At 42.0% G+C, this 23,743-nt stretch overlaps 4 protein-coding genes across 5 annotated transcripts in view; 2 read left to right on the top strand and 2 right to left on the bottom strand.

Moving 5' to 3' along the window:
* Positions 1 to 2,680, top strand: part of fancm (FA complementation group M) — a 57,559-nt gene extending 54,879 nt beyond the window's left edge. For both annotated transcript variants that reach the window (XM_031580190.2, XM_031580189.2), the window contains exons 22-23: positions 87 to 378; positions 1,255 to 2,680. In XM_031580190.2, the coding sequence (XP_031436050.1) occupies positions 87 to 378; positions 1,255 to 1,363 (401 nt within the window). In that variant the 3' untranslated portion in view covers positions 1,364 to 2,680. The remainder of the gene's footprint in view (positions 1 to 86; positions 379 to 1,254) is intronic.
* Positions 2,681 to 4,013: 1,333 nt separating this feature from the next.
* On the bottom strand, positions 4,014 to 13,888 carry LOC105908333 (mitochondrial basic amino acids transporter). The gene is made up of 4 exons (XM_012836828.3): positions 13,425 to 13,888; positions 10,094 to 10,137; positions 7,664 to 7,747; positions 4,014 to 6,646 (listed from the first exon to the last, which is right to left on the bottom strand). Exons 1-4 carry the CDS (start codon positions 13,450 to 13,452, stop codon positions 5,891 to 5,893), a joined length of 912 nt encoding a protein of 303 aa, XP_012692282.1. The 5' UTR covers positions 13,453 to 13,888; the 3' UTR covers positions 4,014 to 5,890.
* A 320-nt stretch (positions 13,889 to 14,208) lies between these two features.
* slc25a47b (solute carrier family 25 member 47b) lies at positions 14,209 to 17,704 on the top strand. Its single transcript, XM_031580197.2, has 6 exons — positions 14,209 to 14,823; positions 15,117 to 15,160; positions 15,259 to 15,330; positions 15,408 to 15,590; positions 15,873 to 16,137; positions 16,292 to 17,704. The coding sequence occupies exons 1-6, from the start codon at positions 14,787 to 14,789 to the stop codon at positions 16,567 to 16,569; spliced, it is 879 nt and encodes a 292-aa protein (XP_031436057.1). The 5' UTR covers positions 14,209 to 14,786; the 3' UTR covers positions 16,570 to 17,704.
* A 4-nt stretch (positions 17,705 to 17,708) lies between these two features.
* wars1 (tryptophanyl-tRNA synthetase 1) lies at positions 17,709 to 23,612 on the bottom strand. Its single transcript, XM_012836837.2, has 11 exons — positions 23,507 to 23,612; positions 22,932 to 23,063; positions 22,644 to 22,854; positions 22,356 to 22,464; positions 22,152 to 22,271; positions 21,695 to 21,877; positions 20,467 to 20,567; positions 20,134 to 20,246; positions 19,018 to 19,191; positions 18,669 to 18,809; positions 17,709 to 18,165 (listed from the first exon to the last, which is right to left on the bottom strand). The coding sequence occupies exons 2-11, from the start codon at positions 23,043 to 23,045 to the stop codon at positions 18,007 to 18,009; spliced, it is 1,425 nt and encodes a 474-aa protein (XP_012692291.1). The 5' UTR covers positions 23,046 to 23,063; positions 23,507 to 23,612; the 3' UTR covers positions 17,709 to 18,006.
* Between the last annotated feature and the right edge of the window lie 131 nt (positions 23,613 to 23,743).

The raw sequence follows: 23,743 nt of genomic DNA, 5'->3' as shown, positions 1-23,743 counted from the left end.
ATAATAGGTAAATCTAAGAAAATGCAATCAAAGCGAAGTGAAAATGTGAAAACCAATAACGCTGATGTCCTGCCTGTTGTCCACAGGAGAGGCGTCTCGACCCTTCCAGCGCACCCGTTACTATGACAGCACGCTGGGGGGGTTGGTGCGGGCGGGGATCAGGCTGCTGGCCAGCGGGGGGGCCGAGGACACCGCTGCCCTATTGGCCGAGCTGGCACGGGTGGAGCAGAGGAAAGGCCAGGCCATCGGCGTGCCCCTGGAGGTCAAAGGTCACCAGCAGCAGGCGCTGCAGTTCTACCTCACGCTGCCGTGTGTCAGCTACGTCAACGCCCTCAACATGTGCCACAACTTCCGCTCCGTCGCCCAGCTTGTTGACAGGTAGGATTTACTTCTGTTTACAGCATCTGCTGTTCACGAGACGCTTCGTGCAAGCATTCATATTCAACCACTGCGTGCAAGCATTCATATTCAACCACTGCGTACCAAGGGGTGAAAGCTGAGCAATGGAACCGCGTCATTGTCTATTGTCTCAATTGAACAGTTGGCCCACACACTGCCCAAGACTTATTAGTGGAACTGCCTTTGCCAAATAGACAATGAATTTATAAGACATGAATATGAACTAGCTAAAGCCTACAAGGTGCCATGCCTCTCTGTACCTTTCATGGTTTGTGTGATTGGTCTTGGTCTTCAATGGAGAGCTTATTATGTCAGCGTTATGGTTACATGATGTTGTCTTGATGTAACACCTTTCAGTCGTGTAAATATGTCTTACAAAAGCACAAAATGTCCCCATGAAATTGGCCATATCAGTGTGAAGTAGACCACACACAAAGAGTGTGAAATACATTACGGTAATGCAGCCTCTGTTCGGTCTGTGAGTGGGTGTCTGACTGCGTCGGTAGGCCTCGCTCTGTCTGACCTGTCGTACAATATGAAATTGCTGCCCCTCCTTATCTTCCATCTGTCCCTTTTTCAAATGACCCAGATGATTTTCCTAAACAATCTGATCTGTCCATGTGTCTGATGTACCTGATGATTGCTCTGCTTCATTTGCCTTCTCACTGCCAAGGTATTGGGTATAATCATGTTGGTCTCCCACTCAGTGTTTTTCTTTCCTGCCTGGCTCATTCACTCTGACCTGTGTGTGTGTGTGTGTGTGTGTGTGTGTGTGTGTGTGTGTGTGTGTGTGTGTGTGTGTGTGTGTGTGTGTGTGTGTGTGTGTGTGTGTGTGTGTGTGTGTGTCTCTCTCAGTTCTCTCTCAGCTCTGCAGAAAGGTGCACATGTGAGTCGCTCCAGGGCAGAGGAGATCTACCGCTGCCTGCGCTACTCCAGTGACGTCTCCCTGATGGCCACTCGCTAAGACCCGCACCCCAGCACTGTGTGTGTGTGTGTGTGTGTGTGTGTGTGTATATATGTGTGTGTCCACAGCCAGGTCTTAGGCGCAACACTGACTATGTACGCCTCAATAAGTGGCGAGAGCGCCCTCCTCAGGAAACACACTAAACATCCTCAAACCAAGGTGTCTATTAAGGCCCACAGTGCTTACCCAGAGCTCAGGCTGATGCACACTTTACATGCCCTTAAACTCAGGTGCTGCGTGATGCTTGCTTTGAGTCCCCCCACCAGGCCAGACTTGACCATCACTTACAAGTGCCTCCACACTGAGATGCTGCTGAACTCCTCATTCTTGTGCAATGAGGTGATGCTCAGGTCTAAGTGTTTACGTCACCGTATCAAAGTGGGACTTGGCACAGTGTGGGCTCCCTCCTCAGGTCAGACTGTGTGTACCTTCTCTCTCTCTGTGTGTGTGTGTGTGTGTGTGTGTGTGCCCTCAAACACATGTGCGGTTCAATGCTCACCTGGTGCCCACACCAACCTCAGGCCAGGCTCTGTGCTTACTGACTGGACCCTAGGACTGAGGTAGGACTCCAAGCATCGACATCTGAGCACCTCTGGTGATTGACATCAGATTGTGAGCCATTGCTAAATGAGTATGCCTCCAGTAACCTCCATCATGACACACCAGTCCAAAATTGAAAGCACTCTAGCGCTCAGTTTCAGAGCCAGTACTCTAATCCAGCGTTGGACACCAGATATTTGGAGAGTTAGGCACATCCTGTGGCAACAGTTGTCTATTCCGGTGCATTCCAGCAGTATCATCGTCACTCTACATTTTTTTGGCTGGTCTCTGTGTTTGAAGACATAAACTGATTGTGAGGAACACATTGTTTGGAACCAAAACAAACTGTACATTCTCCGGGGGACTTTTGGGCAGTCAGCATAGCCTCTTTCAATAACTCAAATACTTTTCTCCATCTGGAATGCAAGCCTGGCCTTATTCCCAGAGAGAAAGGAGAGGTTGTTCATATGACTCATATCTGATTGGGCCTTAAAGGCCTTCATCATATGCACTTTATGGTATGTGATTTACCAGTGGCTTTATTTTGTGAAGTTTGTTTACTTGACATGATGGGAGTAATGTTACATAATGACTAAGCTGTGTACAACTGAGTGACAGTGGAAATAATATGGTTTCAGTGAGTTTTGCTTTTATAAAGCCATTAATGATTTCCCTCATGGAGTCAGTGGACTCTGTCTGGGTTGTTAAAAGTAAGTTATTTTTCTAGTCATGTACATGCAATTTACACTAAATAAATAAACATCCTTTATATAATTATCCAGTCCCTGTGGTTGTAGTCATTTCTGATTGGTCTCCTTACAGTACATTAACCATACCCTACAAGCATTAACCATACTTTTGTTGAGCTGTTGAATATTAATCCACACTGAGTCGAATCATTTTCCCATGAGTTCCACAAGAGGGCGCTCATTTACCAGACATGCTAGCTCAGGATTAACCCTCACTACCTTTTCCAACTTGGGTTAACTAAGATGGTCTCTTTACTGCTGTCCTTGCAAGCTGTTGGAGTATGTGATAGCAGTCATCCAACCTTCACAATCTAAATATTCCTGTCACTTTTAATTATCTCTTTGGTCATCCAGCAGCAGTCTTGTGTCAAGTTTTCCTCTTATTAGTTCCCTGTGAAGGAAATTAGCATTTTAAATACATCAAGCCTATAACCTGTCACACCAAGCACATTTAGAGAGTGAGTTACTCCACTGGAGATGCATTTTGTTGCAGAATAATGCTGGGATGGATACATTTTTGCCATACACCAGTTTTGTAAACCACAGGTTGCAGTATTAGTCAGTGATGCACCAGGTCTGTGTTACATACAGTCCAAAATGTTCATGCTCGTGTGTAGCTGTCTGTATAATGACGTAAATTCCTAGTATATATCCTAGTGATTACAAAATGACATAAAATTAAGATACATTTCATTCATATATATTGCATAGGTGCAAAGGTGTAATTCATTCCCGGGGGGTATTCCACGTAGAAACCTGGATAAGTTAACTCAGAGTAAGTGGTAAACCTCCTAATAAAATAACCCCCACTGGTTCATTCTCCTAGCAAAACAACGTCAGAGGGCTCTTCTATTAGGAGGTTTACCACTTACTCTGAGTTAACTTATCCAGGTTTGTCACTAAACCGCATACGTGGAATACCCCCCTGGTGCGTCTGTACCAGATAAGTTCTGTTACACTTCACATACATTGGTTATGCAGATACACTACTTAGTCTGGTGAAATAAATATTGCCATAGATCCTTGTACCACACGTGCTTTCACCAGGATACTTAGTAAACATCAGAGGGTCCTCATGCTCATCTGTACTGGCAATGAAACACAATCATATGTTTTTCATTTAAGTGTCAGTCTCTCCGATATGTGAACATCAGCAGTCTCTGCAACTTCTGCACGGTCACAAAAAGCATACATATTTTATGGCTTAGGGTTAATCTGTGTGATGCCTGATAAGTATGCCCAATGTGCCATTTACTCTTCGTGTCCAGAGTTTTACCTTTTTTTTTAACCACTGCAGGAATGGGACATTTTATGTTCATTTTAGTGGAACAAGCTGCATAAGATGACAAATTACTCAAAAATACACTTTAATATGCTTTATTCAGCATTTGTTCTACACCAGATGTGTACACCAAAGGTTGAGCTTATCAGCAACCAGTGTACCAAAGTTCAGGCAAAAACATTCACATTTTTTTTCACAAAATTTCCCTATAATACAAACAGCCCTTAAGAAAGAGAAAACAAAACAAAAAAGAATAGACAGCTGCTTGGGGATTTGCCCTTCCCTTTAATCATGGTTACTCTCTTCCACCCATGATCTTGATGGAACACATACAAAACCAACTAACGCTATACAAATAACAGTTTCATACAAGAAATAACCTTTTATCAATCATTTTCTGTCAATTATGACGGCATCCCATTAAATTAGTAAATGTAAAATAACCAACATTTCCAAATACAAAATTGTTGAGTACACAACCGTGTAAGCAGCATTCGATTTTCAGATGGAAGTGGTATTGGGTTAAGGTGCTTCAATGATCATTTAAGATCATTTATATAGGTCAAATGCAACATTTTCAGCGTATGGTGATACTGTGCGAAGTTAAACCGCATTTACAGTAACTTATTTACTTACTTTGACCTCAGTTTCTATGGTAACAGTAGTTTGATGATACATTACTAAAGAGTGTGCTGCATTTCGCCAATCTACGCAGTCAGGACTGCAGTTCATTCCGCTGCGCTGATTTCACCTTTCAAAAGTGTAATCACTACAGTGTTCACGCTTACCATAAAAGCAGCATTAGGACGCACAATAACTTAGGTGATTGACATCAAGCATGTGATTCCCCTGTGATTCCACTAACCACACTCGTGGGATTGACACACAGCTGGGAGTCAAAATCATAGGAAATCATAAGTGCAGTTGTTGACTTCAAACAGCAGACCGCACCCTACTCTGGAATGTGGCAGTGAATTCCAGTGGGGTGGGTAAAGAAGAACACGAGAGAGAGAGAGAGAGAAACAGAGAGAGAGCAACAGAGAGAAACAGAGAGAAAGAAAGAGAGAGAGAAACAGAGGTTAGAACTCCTGGGCCATCAGGGGCAAGTCCAGAGAATGGCTTAGAATCCTTAGGATTCCTTAGTTTCAAAAAAGTTAAAAAACATTTCTTTAAAAAAATCTTTTCATAGGAAAGCTTTAGTTGTGTATATATGCAAAATTGTGTGTTGATGAAAGGCACGTATATGCACATACAAAAGAGTGTTAACAGGTTGCTCTGTGACAATAAATGAAAACGTTTTCATAATACTGAAGTAAAAGCGGAAGGCTGTAACAGTTACATGACTAAGCTGCTATTTAGCATTTGGATATATCCAAAATGCACCAATGACCTTATTAACTGTCAAGAAATCCTTGAAAAAAAAATAGTTGTGAACTAAATTTTTAAGCTTACTGACTGCAGATCTGCTTAAAATAACAAATGGTTTAAATACTTTAAACGTTCAATTTACAGTTTCCGTTACGGGCGGTCTGTAGAGTCGCCATTGTGATATCCACAATCACATGAACCAAGGCCAAGGCCGGTGGCTTTGTTCACTACATAAATGCTCAATATGCAGTTTACTCATTCAAACTCAGTGATTGCTGACTTTCCTTTGATTTTCCTGTTGTTTAAAGTGACTGAAAATGTTCCATTCAAGTTGTTGACAACTCAAATAATGCTATAACTAAACCGTTATAAATGAAAAGAAAGGACAGGTTGACATTAAAGAGGAACTAAATTAGGGTGAAAATAAGAAAAAGGAAAAGGACAGTTTTGTATTTACACATGCAGACTCTACCTGCAGATATTAAAACATCCCCCATAACGTCTCTCAGGTACCCAATCTGTCCACCATCATGCAATGACCAGAACACCCCCTAGAGGGTGCTCTAGAGCGCACACACACACACGTGCTCACAGGCTGGTGGTCTGGACCTGCTGTTGCTGGAGGGCCTGCGGTGGCACCTCACAGTTGGCCCCCTCCTCGTCACGCATGTAAATGAGAAACAGAGTCACCGTGGCGAAGGTGGCAGCATTGACAGGGAAGGCGCGGAGGAGGGTCGAGGTGAGTCCTCGTGTGAACGCCCTCCAGCCCTCACGCTCCCAGCTCTGCCGCACGCAGTCCGCGATCCCGCTGTAGCGGTTCTCGCCGCCCACGCCGTCCGCCTGCAGCCGGGACTTGATGACGTCCACAGGGTAGGTGGACAGCCAGGAGGCGATGCCCGACATGCCGCCGGCGAACAGCAGCTTGGGTATCATGTAGCTGTCCTCAGGCTCGCAGCCCAGCCGCCGCGTCAGCACGTCGTACGTCAGGAAGTAGACCCCGAAGCCCGGCGTCTCGCGGATCACTGTGGTCAGCATACCCCGGTTAATACCCCGGAAGCCCTCCCTCCGGTAGATGCGCACCAAGCAGTCCAGAGAGTTCTTGTAGAGCTTCCGCTTCGACTTCTTCTCGCCCAAGCCCTGCATCTGCATGCGCGTCTTGGCCAGCTCCATGGGGCAGCAGATCACACACTGGATGGCCCCCGCCGCCGCCCCTGCCAAGAACTGGTTGAGTGGCGTGTCTTGGCCCAGCCGTCGCATGGCGTTACCCTGGACACCGAACACAATGGCGTTGATGAATGCCAGGCCCATCATTGGCGAGCCAATCCCTTTGTAGAGGCCAAGCAGCTGTGGGGGGGGCACAAAACCAGGTCAGCTGAAGTCACGGCATTCAAATTTGGAAAAGTAATATGTAACTCTTTCTGAGGAAGGACAACACATTCTCTACTTCGAAAACAAACCAAACAGAAGAACTAGCCTGAACAGAACTGGCTGCAATATCGTTAATGTACAATGAAATACTGCATAGGGCACGGGGTTTCTGATGTCCCTAGTGCTTAATTTAGACTTCTACCCCTTTTGACCCGATTCTCGGATGTGTCACCCAACCTCAGTGACGCCTGCTGAGGCGTGTCTGAAAGTAGCACTGTGCTATGCTGACCGCTGTGTCGCCAAGCCAAGAGGCAATGGGATACCTCTGAATGGTGGCCCTACACCAGTACACACCCAATGCGGTCAAATGTTAAGGCCGAGTACAACGTGGAGTTCATCCTTTTTGGACGAGAACATACCTCGTGCCCCAGGTAGTTTCCAAGTGGGCTGAATGGCAGTGAATGAAAATGAATTTAGGCTTTGGCACATGCAGCCATTGTATAGCACACATAGCTATATACCAAAAGTACAGGCATTGCTGCTACATTACAAAACAGTGCTTTGAACACCCATAGTCTTGGTATATTTCAAGTATACCACTTGACGTGAAGTTATTATTTGTTTTAGCAATGACTTCCACTGATTACCATCAAGGTTTACCCACAGTTTTGACCAAAACCTTATTCTATTGATGACCTTTAATTTTCAGATCCATGGTTGCTAACTCACAATAGGAGTTCCGATCCCTCCTCCCATTCACACACGACCCCATGAAGGATATGTCCATGAACATTTTAGGGATAGAGTGCATGTGTGGAACACATTTTAAACTATGCCTGTATGCTACAGGCCACAGTGTTTTACACCAACAGGATATTCCACTTGTCTAAGGCTAATTTGGTTATCACGCTATGCTCCCTGTTCTTCTCATTAAGCAAGTGCATCAACAATTTATGACAGTCCGTTCAGGCACAATGTGAAAGTTATACTCACAGACTCTTGACGCACAATGGACTGGAAGCAGTGGAATGTTCCACGGTACAGAGGCTTGTCCACACTTTGAACCTGCAGTCTGACCTAAAACAATAAAACACTCTTAGAATCTGGCAGAAAGTCCAAGTTTATAATTTAACTACAAAATAGCTGGGCTAAAGTAAAATATTACATCTAATAGACAGCAAACTCAAACTTAAAAAGGTAAGGAAGAGAGGGGGAATGTTACACAACATAAATCTTTTTGCAAATGCAATGGGTACAAATGGGGGGGGGGGGGAGTACAATTCTACTTCACCAAACAAAGTAGTTAAAGTAAAGAAAATGATCTGTATCGGTCTTTCTTTAAGGTCACAAATGAAACACTGGGAGACAAAAACAGAAGAATTGACCTTGACCGTACTTACTAGGTTGCACACATCCGTGCAGAGCTTGTATATCCCTCACCCTCATCTACAACAAACGACACTTGTGCTGTTAAAGACAGCCCCCGTAACAGGGGGGCAGAGCATCAAGGCAAATGCTGGAGACCACGGAGCTTTGGCCCTTAAGGCTTCGGCCCTCTGCCCTGTAACTCTTCTCCACATGCAGACTTTGGCTAGGTACAGAAACTCAATTTATTTCATGTCAGAAAAAGACCTCAAACTATCACCACAGAAGAGTTACTGACTAACAACGTTTTTTTAAGGAGGAGGGGAAGGAGGTACTCTTACAATAGCATGTCAACATGCTTAAAAAAAACAAATTCAGAGGAAAACTGAACGATCCTATTACGTAAAACACACTTCAAATCACGTACTTCAAAGAGGGGGAGTTCTCCAAAAAAAAAAAAAAAAAAAAAAAAAAAACACATTGACCCTTGACATTTTGTGAAGAACTGAAATTGCTGTTCTAAGGTCTACTGAGGCATTACCACACTGGGATTCCCACCCAATCACGAGTCTCAAATAACAAAAAAAAGTACAGTTATTATATTGTTATTTTCTTTTTTTAAGTTACCGGGTAGTTGGATGTGGCATCTTGTATACAGGGGGATCCTAGAGTCAACAGAACATATTCAAATATACAAACTCCTAAAATGTGTTAATTAAAATACAAAATACTATTAGCTTTAAATTGATTAAAAAAATATATTTAACATTACTCTACACATACAGGAGTGTTTTTCAATACTTCTCCAGACTCAGATTTGAGTTCTTCAGTAATGTTCCTCTAAAGACCCATTAATTCCCCCTCAACCTTTTATGACATTTAGTCTTGGCGCTCTGATTGTTTAAAGCTGCAGCATGCAACAACGTAGAGGCAAAAAAAAAATTTGCTCACGCTACAATCAAATTCTCAATTGCTGTTGGTTAAAATTAGGTCAGGCCTGGTGACCAAATTTCCCAGGGTCTTGCATTAGAAGCAGTGTGTGAATGCTGACGACTCCAGCCCCTGTGCAAGCTCCAGACCGCTATTTGCAACAGCTAGCCAATAAGCTGGGAGTAGGCAGGCAGGCAAGGAAACAAGTTGAAGAAGGGAATTAGAGGAGAAAGTTTGGCCTCATTGTACATGGCAGAGCTCTTCGTTCTAGCATGCAGCTCTAAAGTCATTGGCATACTTGAGAAGAAAAACAGGCAAGCAGGTCTCTGCATGCACTGCACACATGCGCTCTATATGCGGGTTGATGTCGTTTAACAGACTATTGACTGAGACAACAAATGCCAGCCATAGGTTCAGTGCAAACCACAGCTGGTGCAGAGGTGGCGCACTAAACCACACAATGGAGGGGGCCTGAGCTTGTTTGTGTGGAATCTCAAACCTACAAACCACCCACATAGCAGCTGCTGGCTCTGAAAGGGTTCTGCCACTGATCAGCCCTATTTACACTGTGCGCCATCAGCCCAGGAACTTTGTCCTGGCCTACAAGCACCAGGGCTAGAGTTCCTATTGGGTGCTTTTCCACCGCAGGAACTAGTGGGTTGGTTTAGAGTGGCCCGCACCTTTCTGCGTGTTCTTCCACCACCTCTTTCAGGGCCATTTTTGTAGGACCTCTTTCAGGACAATTTTTGGGGAAGAAATGAGAAATGAGAAATTAGGGGCTTTTCCACTGCAGGAACTCATGGGTTTTTTAAGGGGCTGGCACCTAATGTCATATCACCTCATATCAAGGTTGGATCCATTTCAGAGAGCAGCCGCAATCTGGGTTCACTGCCCTATTTTTTTTTTTGCGCGCTAAAATCAATCTCCTGCAAGAACAGCTATTGTGAGGTAAAACTCTGACATTGTCAAACATGCACATAATTGCATAAGTTGCATTTTTGCCTTTGCAAAATCTGCGCATATTCCAAAAGGGATGAAGCTGTAAACATGAATCAAATGTCAATCTCTGTTTGACCAACTAGAATACTGTGCATTGTAATGTTACTTAAAGAAAACATGAAAACCCACCTTTACAGTATCAAATGGGTGTCCCACCAACACACCAGAAGCACCTGAATAAAAAAAAAAAAAGTTTAATTAACCTCTTATGTTGCAAATGGGAATATCTGCACCTGGACAAACTGGAAAGCAAGGGGCAAGTGTCCATGATAACAGGCAACAAGCTCACAGTCATTTCAGGTATCAGCAGTATAATTATAACTGTAGTATAACCATTTCCACTGTAATAGATCATTACTTTTCTAATAATACCTACATTTCACATAGGTCAAAAACTCCTGCTGACTAAGGAAATATCTCTGAAGTGTCTGAAAACTAAGCATACAGAATGTGTTGCAATGTTGTTAAAACAATGAGGTGTGTTTGCTCTTTCGGTCGACTACTGTAGCTCAGTATTCAAATCGTCTCTCTGTCCTGTGCAGCCTGTACCTCTGTAGTGAAAGTCCTTGACCCGGGTCAATGAGAATTACTGAAATTTTTCCAGCTGCGTCACTGGAGAAATGAGGCAAGCCTAAGAGGACTAGCCAGGTCAATCACCAAGTTCACTGTGAGCAAACCCTTCGCACAAACTGATGTGTGATTCAAACTGTTTAACAGACCCACCAAGAATAAACATAATGAAGAATACAGTACAAAAGAAAAAACAACTGCAGGCATGTCTTAAAACTATTATCTCACCTAATACCTTACAAAAATGTATGGAGACAAAACAGAAGTGAAAGTTGTGTTTGGTAGAATAAGATAACGATTAGGAATTACAAAAATGCTGTGGAAAAACTGTTCTTGGAGACCAAGCTATCAACCCAGCAACTATGCACTCGAGGCAGGAATCAAGATTCTTAGGGAATAATTAATGTCTACGTCTGGCTTGTATTTTAAATTAATTATTTGATAGCCAGTATGTCTTGGAGAAACTATCTGGTTACAAGGTATGCACAAGGCTAAGGTAACCATGTACTGTCAATGCAAGTGGTATGGTAAAGTTACAGTATTTTCTTTTACTATTAACTGCATTGTTTATAAACCGCATTACAGTATTTGATGTAATTTTATAAAACAAACCTGTGTATCGACTGCAGTTTATTCAATGTTACGCAATCATGCCACGTTAAACGAAATGCCATGTAGTGGTAGCTCTACTCGCCATTTCGAAGTTGTATAAAGTAGGGATGGGCATGTCAGCAAAAATATAGGAATCTCATCAAGCCATTACAATCTGGATTTTCGATCAAACACAGCACTGAATCAGCCCTAGGCTGATTCTGATCTACTCTGGGTCCTCATTCTCTTCAACCTGAGTGCCGCCTCACATTATTTTGTGTCATCTTACTCTGTAACCCATGTTCTTGTTTATATACTCTGTCTTGTTTATATACTCTGTCTGTCTGTCCCCCCCCCCCAGATAGCCTCCTTCCTGCTATGAATAACCCCTCTCCTTCACCAGTTGTCCTCTGCCATGACAACAGGTTTTGTCCTCCCTATATGCTTATTTAGCATCATAATAGACTCCTGGGAGAAATTAAGCAGATCGTCATGCCAGTAATACACCATTCAAACGCTTCTTAGTAACAGTAGTTCCACCACCTGTTTTACCCTAGCAGTGGGGCAGAAGGGCAATTTTGTATTGGTTAGCAGTGTACTGAGGGCAGTAGTGAACTTGAAGCGGAATTGATGGAAGTGAAATGTAATACTGTCAAAGTAAATTGAAATAATGTCAATGTTCAAAATACAAAAAAGAAAACAATGTAGTTTGATTTAACTTTTTAACGCAACAAACAACAACAAAAGGCAGGTGGTGGAGCATAGTGGCAGACCGAGTTAGCATAGTGATGATCAGTCTGGACTTGGCAGATGTGGAGCTGGAAATTGAGCTGGTGCAACACGATGCTGCAGGGAACTGATTCTAATCTGTGCACCATCTTGAGAGACAGTGAACATGTACCCAAATATTCACAATATAATTAAAGTTCTACTCATGATTCCGGTCACAACTGCTGCAGCAGGAATGTTATTCAGCTGCTTGAGAAGTTTAAAGACATATGGCCCTAATTTCACAACACTGGCAACATGCAAAGTCCATTGCGCACCTGGTGGTATATCACGCCATACATTATGCCAAGGACGGCTGATGACTAGATTGCTACACCCACCAATTACTCAAGCCATTTATGCCTGATTGCGGCCTGTCCTGTGTCAATGACATGAGCAAATATGGGGTATCCCAGAGACAACCCGTGCGCTATGAAATGAAGGCCCTTAGCCTACCTGAGGCAGAGACATTGGCTAATGAGTATTCATAGACACTGAAATCGATACGAAAAGGGTTTTGAGGGAGTTTGACGCAACATGGACCAGGAGAGTTAATCTCCAGGGTTGAGTTACTACTCATATAATGAGCTAGCGACCGAGAAACACATTTGCTTCAATATTCATCTGATCGAAGTTTATTCTTTCTTTCAAAATCCACGTTTTAGTCCTCAAGCAAGTTAGCTTACTGGCATCAGAGTGATCTAAAATAGAAAGAAAACGTGTTTATAAAAAACGTAAGGCTGCATTTACTAACTCAAAGCTACGGCACAATGAGAGCCAAATCATGTTTCCCTCAAATTACCAAAATGTAGGCTAAATTCTATAAGATAACGTTCCAAATCAGCCGATTTCTTTTTAAATGTGGCTTGTTTCGCAGTGCAGTCTTCACTGTCCCATGCTCCAGTCCAGGCTCTCTCATTTACTTCTGTTTACGTCAATAGATGTTTTTTCTACGTTTACTGAAAATGAGCTGCTACCACTGAAGATGTGCGTGGCACATTGTATGGAGGCACAACTTTCTTGAGTGTGCCTACCGTGATCGAAAATCCTGCGGCTGCCCCTGGTTTTTTTATACTCAATTCCTTATCCTGCAAAACTAACTAACAACTCAGGATTTAGCCACTATCAAATATTTATGAATGACAAGTAGGATGGTTTCCAACGTCCACGTGGATAACAACTCATGGCCTATCTAGAGTAGTGTTTGATGTTGAATAGGCTACAGATGTGCGCAGCGATTCCCTCCATCCAACAACCTAACCAACGTTATTTATCATCAGAAATGTATTTATCGTTATGGATCGTGTATCTTGTGATATGCAAAGCTAAAAAACACGTTTGTCGACAAAAGGTCAAGAATGTGTAGCATTTCCCTATTTGCAAGTCAAACTAATTTAAGCATAGATGGTCGTTTAGCAAAGTTAGCTTCCTGGCTGAGAGGAAGGCTGCAGGGCGCGACTGACTTATTTGACTCCGAAGCCGGTGACTGATGTTCCAAAAATGCCAACTAGCCGGTTCTTATCAAACTTACCTCCAATGCAACCTGCGACGAAATCCATTCCGTTTTAATGAATAGTGTTTTTGAAGTTGTCCCCCTCTTCCGTCCAATCAGAATTCTTCTCAAAGTTGATGAACCCCGACTCAGTGTTCCTACACACTGGTTGCTTCTTGGGATCACGCTAGCTGAATTAGCTAGCAATACAATTACACAATTGGGCGCTTTTCTGACTGTATATTTTAATACTTAATATGTATTTAGTGTGCAAACCTGCAGTCCCAATGCCTGATCAAAAACTTGACCTAACCAACGTGTCCTGCGACCTGGACTGCTCACACCTCCCAGGCGTTCGATCTATTTTCGTACTGAAAGAAGCCTACAGGGGTCTGTCCTTTGCCTTTTTCAGGAAGCGTTTTGTCCAATCGGTGCTCTGTATCGAGGACAACTCCCCTATAGCAAGCCCATGAGCAAGACAGCCCCTTACCGGCTTCTGTGCAGATTCAATATGTTACATTGTAAACTGTCCATTCATTTAAATTGCTAGAGGGAAGCAATTCAAAGTAACTCAGTGAGTGGTGTTGAGAGTCGGCGCCGTACAAACGGTAGACTTTCTGTTAATATGGCAAAACACTGTAAATTCAGATTGAATTGCTCACATTGTCATCATAGAGTGAGTTAGCAGCGAATTACTGGACTCAGGTGACCGAAGGGTCTCATTCAAATCGGTCGTCACCACTGTCATCAATGGGCCGACATGATTGACGGATTGGTCAGAGAGCATGAGTTTGCAGTGGGAATACTATAAAAGTCAAATTTATAGATAGGTCATAGTCGTATTTTTTGCTAATATATTGGGCTTAAAATTGACATAGAGGACAAAGATTAAATGTGTATCCCAGACTATTCTGCATACATCCCAGGCGGCCAGTATTTTTGTAAAGGTGTGCACTGTCGTACTGATTCTTGACTGTTGCTGTTGTCGCACTCTGGTCGTAAATCAAGGGAAACATCGCGTAGCTTACGGCACTATACTGCAATTGGCCAGACGATTCTTACGTTGAAGCTGCCGGTGACTGTAGCGAGATGCCGGATAACCGGCGGAATGAATAATAATGTATGGAAAGACGAACTAGTGACCAATGATATACATTTCTGTCAATTTCATATATCTTGTTTTAGTGCCACTTTGATACCGCAGTCCAATGTTCAAGAGCAGGATTTCCAAGTGGGAAATGACACAGCTTAGCCATATAGCTCGCTAACCATGATAGGTTAACGCTAGGTCATTTGTTGGTTTTGCTGTTTGGTCAACGTTCTAAGATTGAACTAGTAATATGGTCAATAATATAGTATAGTATCAAGGAAAATAGAAAACGTATTATTATAAGAAGAAGGATGCATTTGGCAGATTTCATTGCTGGCTCAGTTGGAGGTAATGCATGGCACCCGTCCCATTGTTTTAACTTGTATAATCTACAATTATGACAGTGTTGATATACAGCTGAAGGTCACACGATTTACGAAAAATACTTTGTAAGCGTCAAGCAATCGTCATTATATATGAAGACACAATATCTTATCTTCTTCATTTGTTCTGTGTGCAAATACTGTACCACACATTAAACGAAAATATGGTATCAAATATGCTATGCCATAAACCGTTATCGCATGTGTAATACTTCCTATAAACAAGTGGATTCTTAGCTTGCAATGTTTTCTGTCTAGGGGCCTTTGGTGTAGCTGTGGGTTATCCGTTGGATACAGTGAAGGTAGGTGTGAAAAATGACGAATCCATATTTTCTAAATGCTTGGTTGAAATAATCAGGTTTTACCCTTCATTCGATTTTTGAAAACGTTTGATTTGTAGGTGAGACTGCAGACGCAACAAAGATTCACAGGTGTCTGGCAATGCATCCTGTCCACTAGTAAAGAGGAAGGGGTAGGTTATTTGAGATCACTCTTTACGATTCATAGTCCTGTTGGCACATTCTTGACCCCAGCACTTTGACTCAACAGGTCAGGGGCTTTTATAAAGGCATGTCGATGCCCGTTACCACAGTGTCCGTAAGCTCCTCGGTGGTTTTTGGTGTATACAGAAACGTTCTGCAGTGCCTGCGTCAGCTGCGACACGGCAGTCTAGAGGCGCCCTCAGCCAAACTGGACATCTTCCTGTCGGGGCTGGCCGGAGGTGTCGCTCAGGTAACGCTTCTGATGTGTTATTACCCTTTTAACTCAGTATTCATCAATTACTGTGTCCATAGTGAACTAGCAAAAATAATTGTCACAACAGATAAGAAAAGATGACCCATACGCCAGCCAGGAGTGCCCCATTTTAATAGGGGCTTTTGAAGATCTGCCCTGCCCTGTTACATTTCTGTTTCACGTGAAGCGTCTCATTCTTTTCAATTTCTAATGAATAGACTGGAGAACTACCAAGGTGGTGAAACCAGTTTGAGTCTGAGTAATGACTTTTTTTCAAAGGTATCAGTGATGGCCCCTGCTGACATTGTAAAAGTGCGACTTCAGTGTCAGACAGAACCAATCAAGGCCATGGACCAGCAGTTCAAGCCCAAGTATCGTGGGCCCATACACTGCTTGGTCACCATAGTCCGTGAGGAAGGCTTCTTGGGGCTTTACAAGGGAGCTGGAGCTCTGGCCCTACGAGACGGCCCTTCCTTCGCCACGTACTTTCTCACCTACAACACCATCTGTGATTGGCTGACTCCCGAGAAGCAGAGTAAACCAGGTAAAGCCACCCAGACCATGAAAAATGCACCGCTCTCTTTTCTTAAAAGCACAATAAGATTTCCTGACATTGTGAAAGGGTTTTATTTTTAGAATGGAAGATGATATTGTAATGAGATTGCTTGAATTGATGTGATGTGGTTTTTAAATTTCAGAGTGGAAGGTGGTGCTGTTAGCTGGTGGAGTGTCAGGCATGTGTGGCTGGTGCTTCGGGACCCCAATGGATGTGATCAAGGCCCGTCTACAGATGGACGGCCTGGGAGAGAGGAGATACAGGGGCTTTTTCCACTGCATCACGGTCAGCATTCGAACAGAGGGACCAGGCGTGCTCTTCAAAGGCCTTGGGCTCAACTGCATACGTGCCTTCCCAGTCAACATGTCCGTGTTTGGCATGTATGAGCTGGTGGTGCGATTACTACGCCCAGTCTCTTAGATCGGCAGCATCCTAAGGTGTAGCATCAGGAAGTAATAAGCCACCAGGTGTTTGGGTTACGCCTATGCACACTGATTTTACTCTTTGGGCTCCCTTCCTGGCTTGCTGTTTGGCAATACCAGGAAGGGAACACAAAATAATGGATTATTACTTTCTCAATCTGGACTACCTCTCACCTCAATGTGCCTACAGCAGTAATTCACTGTTATAGTACTGGAACAATACTTTTGCAGTGACTACCTCATCACACAATTTGATGTTTTTATCATTAACATCTAATCATTAATAAGGTTCTCATTTGAACTAACTAATTTTAACACTTTAACATAATCCTATTTACTGTAATTCTTCATGCTCTGACACAAGATTTAATCATGTTTAATTAATCTGCTTGCAGATGTTTGGTGTATTATCTGGATCCATATCAGTGACCTCATTGTGCTGCTATTTAAGTCACTCATTTCATGCTTGATTATAACAATACAATTACATATCTCACCATCCCTATTCATGTAGATCTGTGCATTCATATTGAATACTGAACAAAGTGAAATGATCTTGAACTGTACCTCAAATTAATGGCAGGATTTTGTTTTGTTTTTTTACAGTATTGCTGTAGAAATTCTTTGGTAAAGGTACATTCAAAGATACATCACATTCCATAACACAAACTGAATAACACAAAGGCTCATCGTGTCAGTCACAGCTCTCCGCAGTCGGCCAGAGCCTTTGTAAAGATAAAAACAAAGAAAGTAACAAAATAATGGCGGCCTTGTTGTTCACCACTGTATCAGGCCTAGTTGGTGCTTCCGGAATGTTTTGTTTGTTACTTTGTCTGCACAATCAAGGATCATCCCGTCAGTCATCATTTAATTTTGTACCCAAGAACTTTTCCTTTGAGGATGGATACATTTAGTTTTATGAAGTGATCTTGTTTGGAGTGTTGCTGCCAAATTCCTGTAATTTCCCAAGACAATCCAGCTGTGTTTTGCTAATTTCCGATAGTAATATAAGAGTTTTATGGGATTTATTTGTAAATATTGATTCACCATACAAATATGTAATATAACCTATTGTGTTGTTCATAGAACATCATATCTATATTAAACTGACAAATAAAAACTCAAGCAAAAGATGGACACTGTCATACGCATTTATTTCAGTTTTCTTACAGCTGAAATATTTCTGAATTTATCATGCTCTTGTGCACTGCTCCTGACGCGTAGACAAGATTTCCTGGACGTACAATGTGCAAGATAACTGTTAAGAGACATTAAGGTGTTTGTTTCTGCCTTCAAGTTATGTTATGGTTTTGTAAGCACATGTAAAGGCTCTTTATGTGGTGGAACTGAAGACAACATGATACTGGGCTGCAAGGAAATACAGCAGCTACACCCCCCAACCGCCTTTCTGCACTCGGGTCACTGTACACACCCACTAGTAGTTGAAGTCTAACTTTCGTGGTGTCATGAACTGTTTGACCATGTCCTCGGTGACCTGCTTGCGTCTCTCTTGATGGGTGGAAATTATTGGCTGGAGGGTATCGATCAACATTTTCTTCAGTTCTCCTGTCAACAAGGCACCACTGGAATAATCCTGGAAACAGATGAATCGCAGTGTCAACACTTCCCAAAACATGGACAGTCCTTACCAAAAGAGTTTGATCCAAGACATAATCTCAGAGATGTTCCATTTTGGAGGGCCTGTTACATTTCCAGTAAGATTTTATGGGCTCTGCCTATGCCATTTTTAAATCAATACTTACCTAAACTTATACTACCCTGTCACCATCTACACTGACACTTTTGTTTGCTTATCACTGATTGTTTGAAGCTTCCAAGAACACTTGCACGTCATACACGTTACATACAACTTATTCAGGCTGGAGTTCATAGGAATGAAGCTTCCAAGAATATTGACTAAGACAAGTTCAGGAAGAGGTTCACTGTTCATATCTGAATTACACAACCTCATCTCTCCTTAGGTATTTGGAAGTGCCTATAGGCTGTTTAGTAACTATTTGGCATTTGACCTGAATGTAAAAGTGTATATATATTTTTTTAAATAGTGTAAAGAAAAAGCTGTGTAGTGACATTCACCTGTCGTATTTTCTCGAGCTGTTCGTCGTCCTCCAGGAAGAAGGTGAGGTACATGAACGCCACGTCCACCTCAGTGTTGCCACCATGTTTCCTGTGCTCCTCAATAGTGTCCTTGCCTCCAGAGAAAGCGTACTTATTCACCTGTGAGGCACATTATGTTTCACTGGCTTTAGTTACACAATCACAGGATTGAGAAGAGAGTAAGTTAGCTCAAGTGTATATAAAGAACACTTTTATTATCATCTCATCTTATACCTAAGGAACCAGTATAAATACACGCCCAGACAATGGAAGTTAAAAAGTGATGCTTTCTCAGGTGCACTCTGAATGCAGCAGTGTCACCCCATACCTTGGTTTTGATCTGTTTGGGGGTGTCTGTGAGGAAGATAGAGGAATTGGCATCGCTGGCGCTCATCTTGGTTTGCGCGCCCTGCAGGGCAGGGAAGAACGTGGAGTGCAGCAGCGCTGGTTTGGGGTAGCCGATCCGGGGAGCCACGTCTCTGGTCATCCTGAAGTAAGGATCCTGTGGGAGAGAGAGAGAAGGGGATAAACACGTAAAAGGGTTGTTAAACCTTCACACCGCAAACAGAACACCACGCAATAGGGAAGCTAAAAGGTGCGGTTAGTTAAAAACTACCTTGAGATAGAAATACTCTGCTTCTGTGTATAGATATATATTGGAGACTAAAAGGGACTTCATTTCTTAAAGAAAAGTAAAAAAAAAAAAAAAAAAAAACCTTAGCTTAACTGCGAACAGTGCACAAAATTAAAACTTTTTTTTTACAATTTCTCAATATATCCTACTATTAGGTAAAACAATACAGTATTGTAGATAAGAACAAGTTGATGTGAAAAGATAAGGACTGTTTGCCCAGTCCTGTCTGATTAAAATGATCATCAGCATTGAAATAAAACTGTCTGTACAGTCTGGTGCAGTAGGACAGCACAGGCACCTATTTCTGAGTCAACTCTGTCAGATACACAGGAAGAGGACATGGTCCACTGTATGTGGTTGACCCACATTGTGTGGTCTATAACACAGTCAGACACTGAATATGCGTGTACACATTTACTTTGAGAAAAATATTTCCCAAGGATGTCTTGTTAACCAAATAGGTTGCTGGGACACTACAGCTCGTGCGTTCTTTCTCAGTGGTACGCCATTACTGAGGTGGGTGTACAAATGGTGTGTTTAATGTTCAGGATGGTAAAGCAAGTAAATCATTAAATAACGATAGTAGGGTCTTATGTTTTTAAAGAACTTAATAAGAGCAGGTGTGCTTGAATAAGGTCACAATCAGATGACTTTCAGGAAGGATACTCAGAAGGCTTATGCGATAACCAAACCAGTCAGACTGGAGTGATATGAAACAAACAGGACTGGTGATAGTGTCATGGAGAGAGAAGGAGATAGAGGGAGATAGAGAGAGAGAGAGAAACAGAGATAGTGATGATAATGTCAGACCTGGTCAATGGCACAGGGGATGAGACACGTCACATCCTTCCTGTCATTAAAGATCTGGGGGAAGGAGTTGCTGAATGAGGGAGCCGCCTGAATCGCTGGGAAGCTTATCTTGCCTGTGAGAGGTCAGGAAAAAGAGATAGTTCAGACTGGGTTGAGCTCTTCAATATTTCAGATATGACATAATAAACCACAGCAAAATATTTTCTAATTTGTTGCTGTTCTGTAAGGTATGTGTGTAATTTGTCAAACACATGATCGTGGGACGTGACTATTTTACAGAACTATTTTTCCATGAAAAGCAATATATTACAATACATGAATCATAAGACTAACCAATGCAATCGCTGTCAGTGAAACCAAAGATTCCCTTTACTTGGTTGAAGGTAACGTGTTTCTGGATCTTCACCACATTTCTGTAGAAGGACGGACTGCTTCTGCAAAGTGACAAAAGCGTTACCAAAGTCAAATGAATGAAATTAAATAGTAAAGCAGAGCATAAAGTCATATTACAAAAACCATTACTTTTTTTCCTGTGTTGTTTGTATTAGGCCAGGCTTTAAACTGAAGTATCAAAGATTTTCTATGACATAACTCAGTGTGATAGATATGTGTAAATATAATAAAGTGTAATAACTTTATTATACTTTAAAAACTTGTAAATGTGTAACCTATGTAAGAACTAAGACTCGTTTTGTCTTGGGGGTTTAACCATCTCCTGGTGGGAATGCCTATCATATAATGATTTAATATAGTTGGACTGCTGTTCATTGTAAAGCTGTTGCACAGGTAAAACCAACCTTATATCTCAAGACCTTCATGTTCTAAATGAACATATGACCTTGTACAGTTAGAAGGGTGTAAAGATTGACCTATAAAGCCATAAATATAAAATCTGAAACTCATATAAAGCCATACTGAAAACTATCAACAAAACAATATAACAAATCAAACTAACCTGTGCTGCACTGCGGGTTGTAGATAGGCTCTAAGTATGATACTGACTATAGATCACCATCAAATACCTTACCACAATGCTGCCACAATGAAATCTCTTTAAAAAAAAATGTATACGTCTATCTATTCATCTGACTGTACCATTCCAGGTCATTAAAGTTATTTACAGTTACTAAAAATCTCCACCCAAAGACGACACTCAACTACAGTACCAACTAGAAAAAATGTCATAAACAACAACCTTGAAGGAGCAGTTACATGTTTTGGTTAAAAAAACTAGCGAACTAACAACCTAACAGGCTTACAAATACCAACAGCAGCACATCTGGCACTGATGAAACATTGCTAGCATGCAAACTGGTGACATAGTTGACAATCTCATGCTATGAAAGCTTTTCTTATATTTTCGCAGGGTGGTCCATTCCAGACCATAGAACTACATAGTGCATAGTCTGGGCAGCTATTGGGAATGACAGGTGTGTCTATATGTCCTTCACGTGACTATATATCATTAAAATGAATTTGAAGATGACACCAAATCTATACAAAATATTTAGCCAATTGTTTCATAGTGCTGATTTAAACAAGCTTAAATTGTTAGTATTACCCCATGTATTCTAGATCAGAGAAGATGAACGTCTTGTTGACGTCAAAGCCACAGGCGATGATGTCTTTGGCGTTCTCCACAGCAAAGCGTTGGCAATCCTCGAGTGTCAGGTCTTTCCAGAGGTACTTCTCATCATCCGTCAGCTGAATGACCAGCGGGATGTCAAACACATCCTGCAGCCACCTTATAACAGTCAAATATTGACAACATGGCGTCAAGTTGACAACATTGGCACTGACACATCACTTACAGTTCATAAAAGGGACTTCTTGGCAACACAAACACAAGTCTATCCCTAGTAGACAGTACATTTTGAAGGAGAAGCTGCTCTTAAAGAACTCTGTTGCTTTCTTTTTACAGGTCAAATGTTGAGGTGAGGTAATTCAGCAAAAAACACCACAAAGCAACATCAGCCCAACAGAATAAGGCTGAGAACAAACGAGGAAGAAGATCTTACTTTGTGAAAATGAAGGGGATGAGATGACCGACGTGCATGGCTTGAGACGAGGGGCCGCGACCCGTGTACAGGTAAAAAGACTTCTTATTCTCATACGCATCCAACACAAGATTCATGTCTCTGGAATAGAAGCAATCAACAACTTAAGAGACAGAGGCAGACTTTTAGGGTGTGAAAATGTAACAGCTTGTAACCAAACCTCACCTGTGAGAAAAGAATTTTCCTCGCCGCAGAAAGCGGTGTGCCCTCTGTCCTATCACTTTCTCTATTCTGTCCACAAGCTCCTGGTCAATCTTACTGCTGCCAAATCTCACTGAGAAACAAATGATAAAACACACTCTTGCATTTAGTCTGTGGCAAACAGAGGACTATAATAAGGTTTTCATAGAACACTTTGCAACATTTATGCCAAAAAATATCAAAACAGTTACTTATTTTACCATTTGAATTATACCTACACCAAATCACGTTGGTTACAGTATGTATACCTACCGATGAGCTTGTCGTAGTCCACTCCTTTCGCACTATTTGTGGACACAGTCCAAGGGTCCACCAAATCATCTCCTTCTTCAGAGGCCGGTCCATTATCGGACTGAACCACATTGTCAGTTGGTGGACATCCGGCTTTGTAGTCCTGGCCCGTTAACTTCTTGTAGTCAACTTTCAGCTTCAGCAGCAACTGTACAGCTGTATCAATATCAGCCTGTACATACAAGGGATATTTTACTCGTTCATTTTCTCTGAAGTGAATAAACACGTGCATTGGTTTATTTATCTTACCTTGTCTGCCTTTTGTGTTTTAAGGACTCGGACTTGGTCGCCTTGGGCAGACAGCTTCTCGTAAATTTCCACTGGGGTCAATCCTACTGACCCATCACCTTCACAGTCCGTCATCTTCAACCCGGTCAAGAACTGTCGGAATGTAAACCAGAAAAGGAGTAAGATAATAATTGTATTCACTTAGGTGTATAATGCAAAGATTAACACAAATCTATCACCTTCCGAAATGTACACAGCTAGAGGGAGAACACAGCATCGTGTACCATGAAGTGTGCAACATGCTACCTAAACAGTACAATTATTTTGTATCCCACTATTTTTGTCTGCGATCAGGTCTTAGTATGTGTTCTGTAGAGGGGGTGAAGAGTAGTAGCAGATAAATTACAGTGACAAAATGGGAACACCAGATCTGTCATAATCCATATGTTGTGATTTGCAACGTTTCGAGTAATTGCTGCCTATTAATACAAACTACAAAGCTGGTAAAATTGGTTGTGTTCAATCTGTAACTTTGTGACATAAATACATTGATAGCGAAGGGGGAAATTGCTGAAAAATCACGTTGTTACACATACCGTGTGGTGATATTACTTCATTCAACTTGCATCAGCCATCGACTGTATGGTTAAGAAGGTACATCATCATCAACGTCCCTAGTGCAACACTTACAACATCATTGGTTCCGCTAAATAATTTCAAAATAATTTAATTTGAAATGTTCACAGATATATATTCTTTATAAAACACAAAAGGAGACATAAATACCACCATGATAGTTTCCATTATAAATAATACAACAAGACAGTATGTTG

Source organism: Clupea harengus, chromosome 14 (assembly GCF_900700415.2).
Source record: "Clupea harengus chromosome 14, Ch_v2.0.2, whole genome shotgun sequence".
Taxonomy (NCBI): domain Eukaryota; kingdom Metazoa; phylum Chordata; class Actinopteri; order Clupeiformes; family Clupeidae; genus Clupea; species Clupea harengus.
This window is presented reverse-complemented; position numbering and strand designations above follow the sequence as displayed.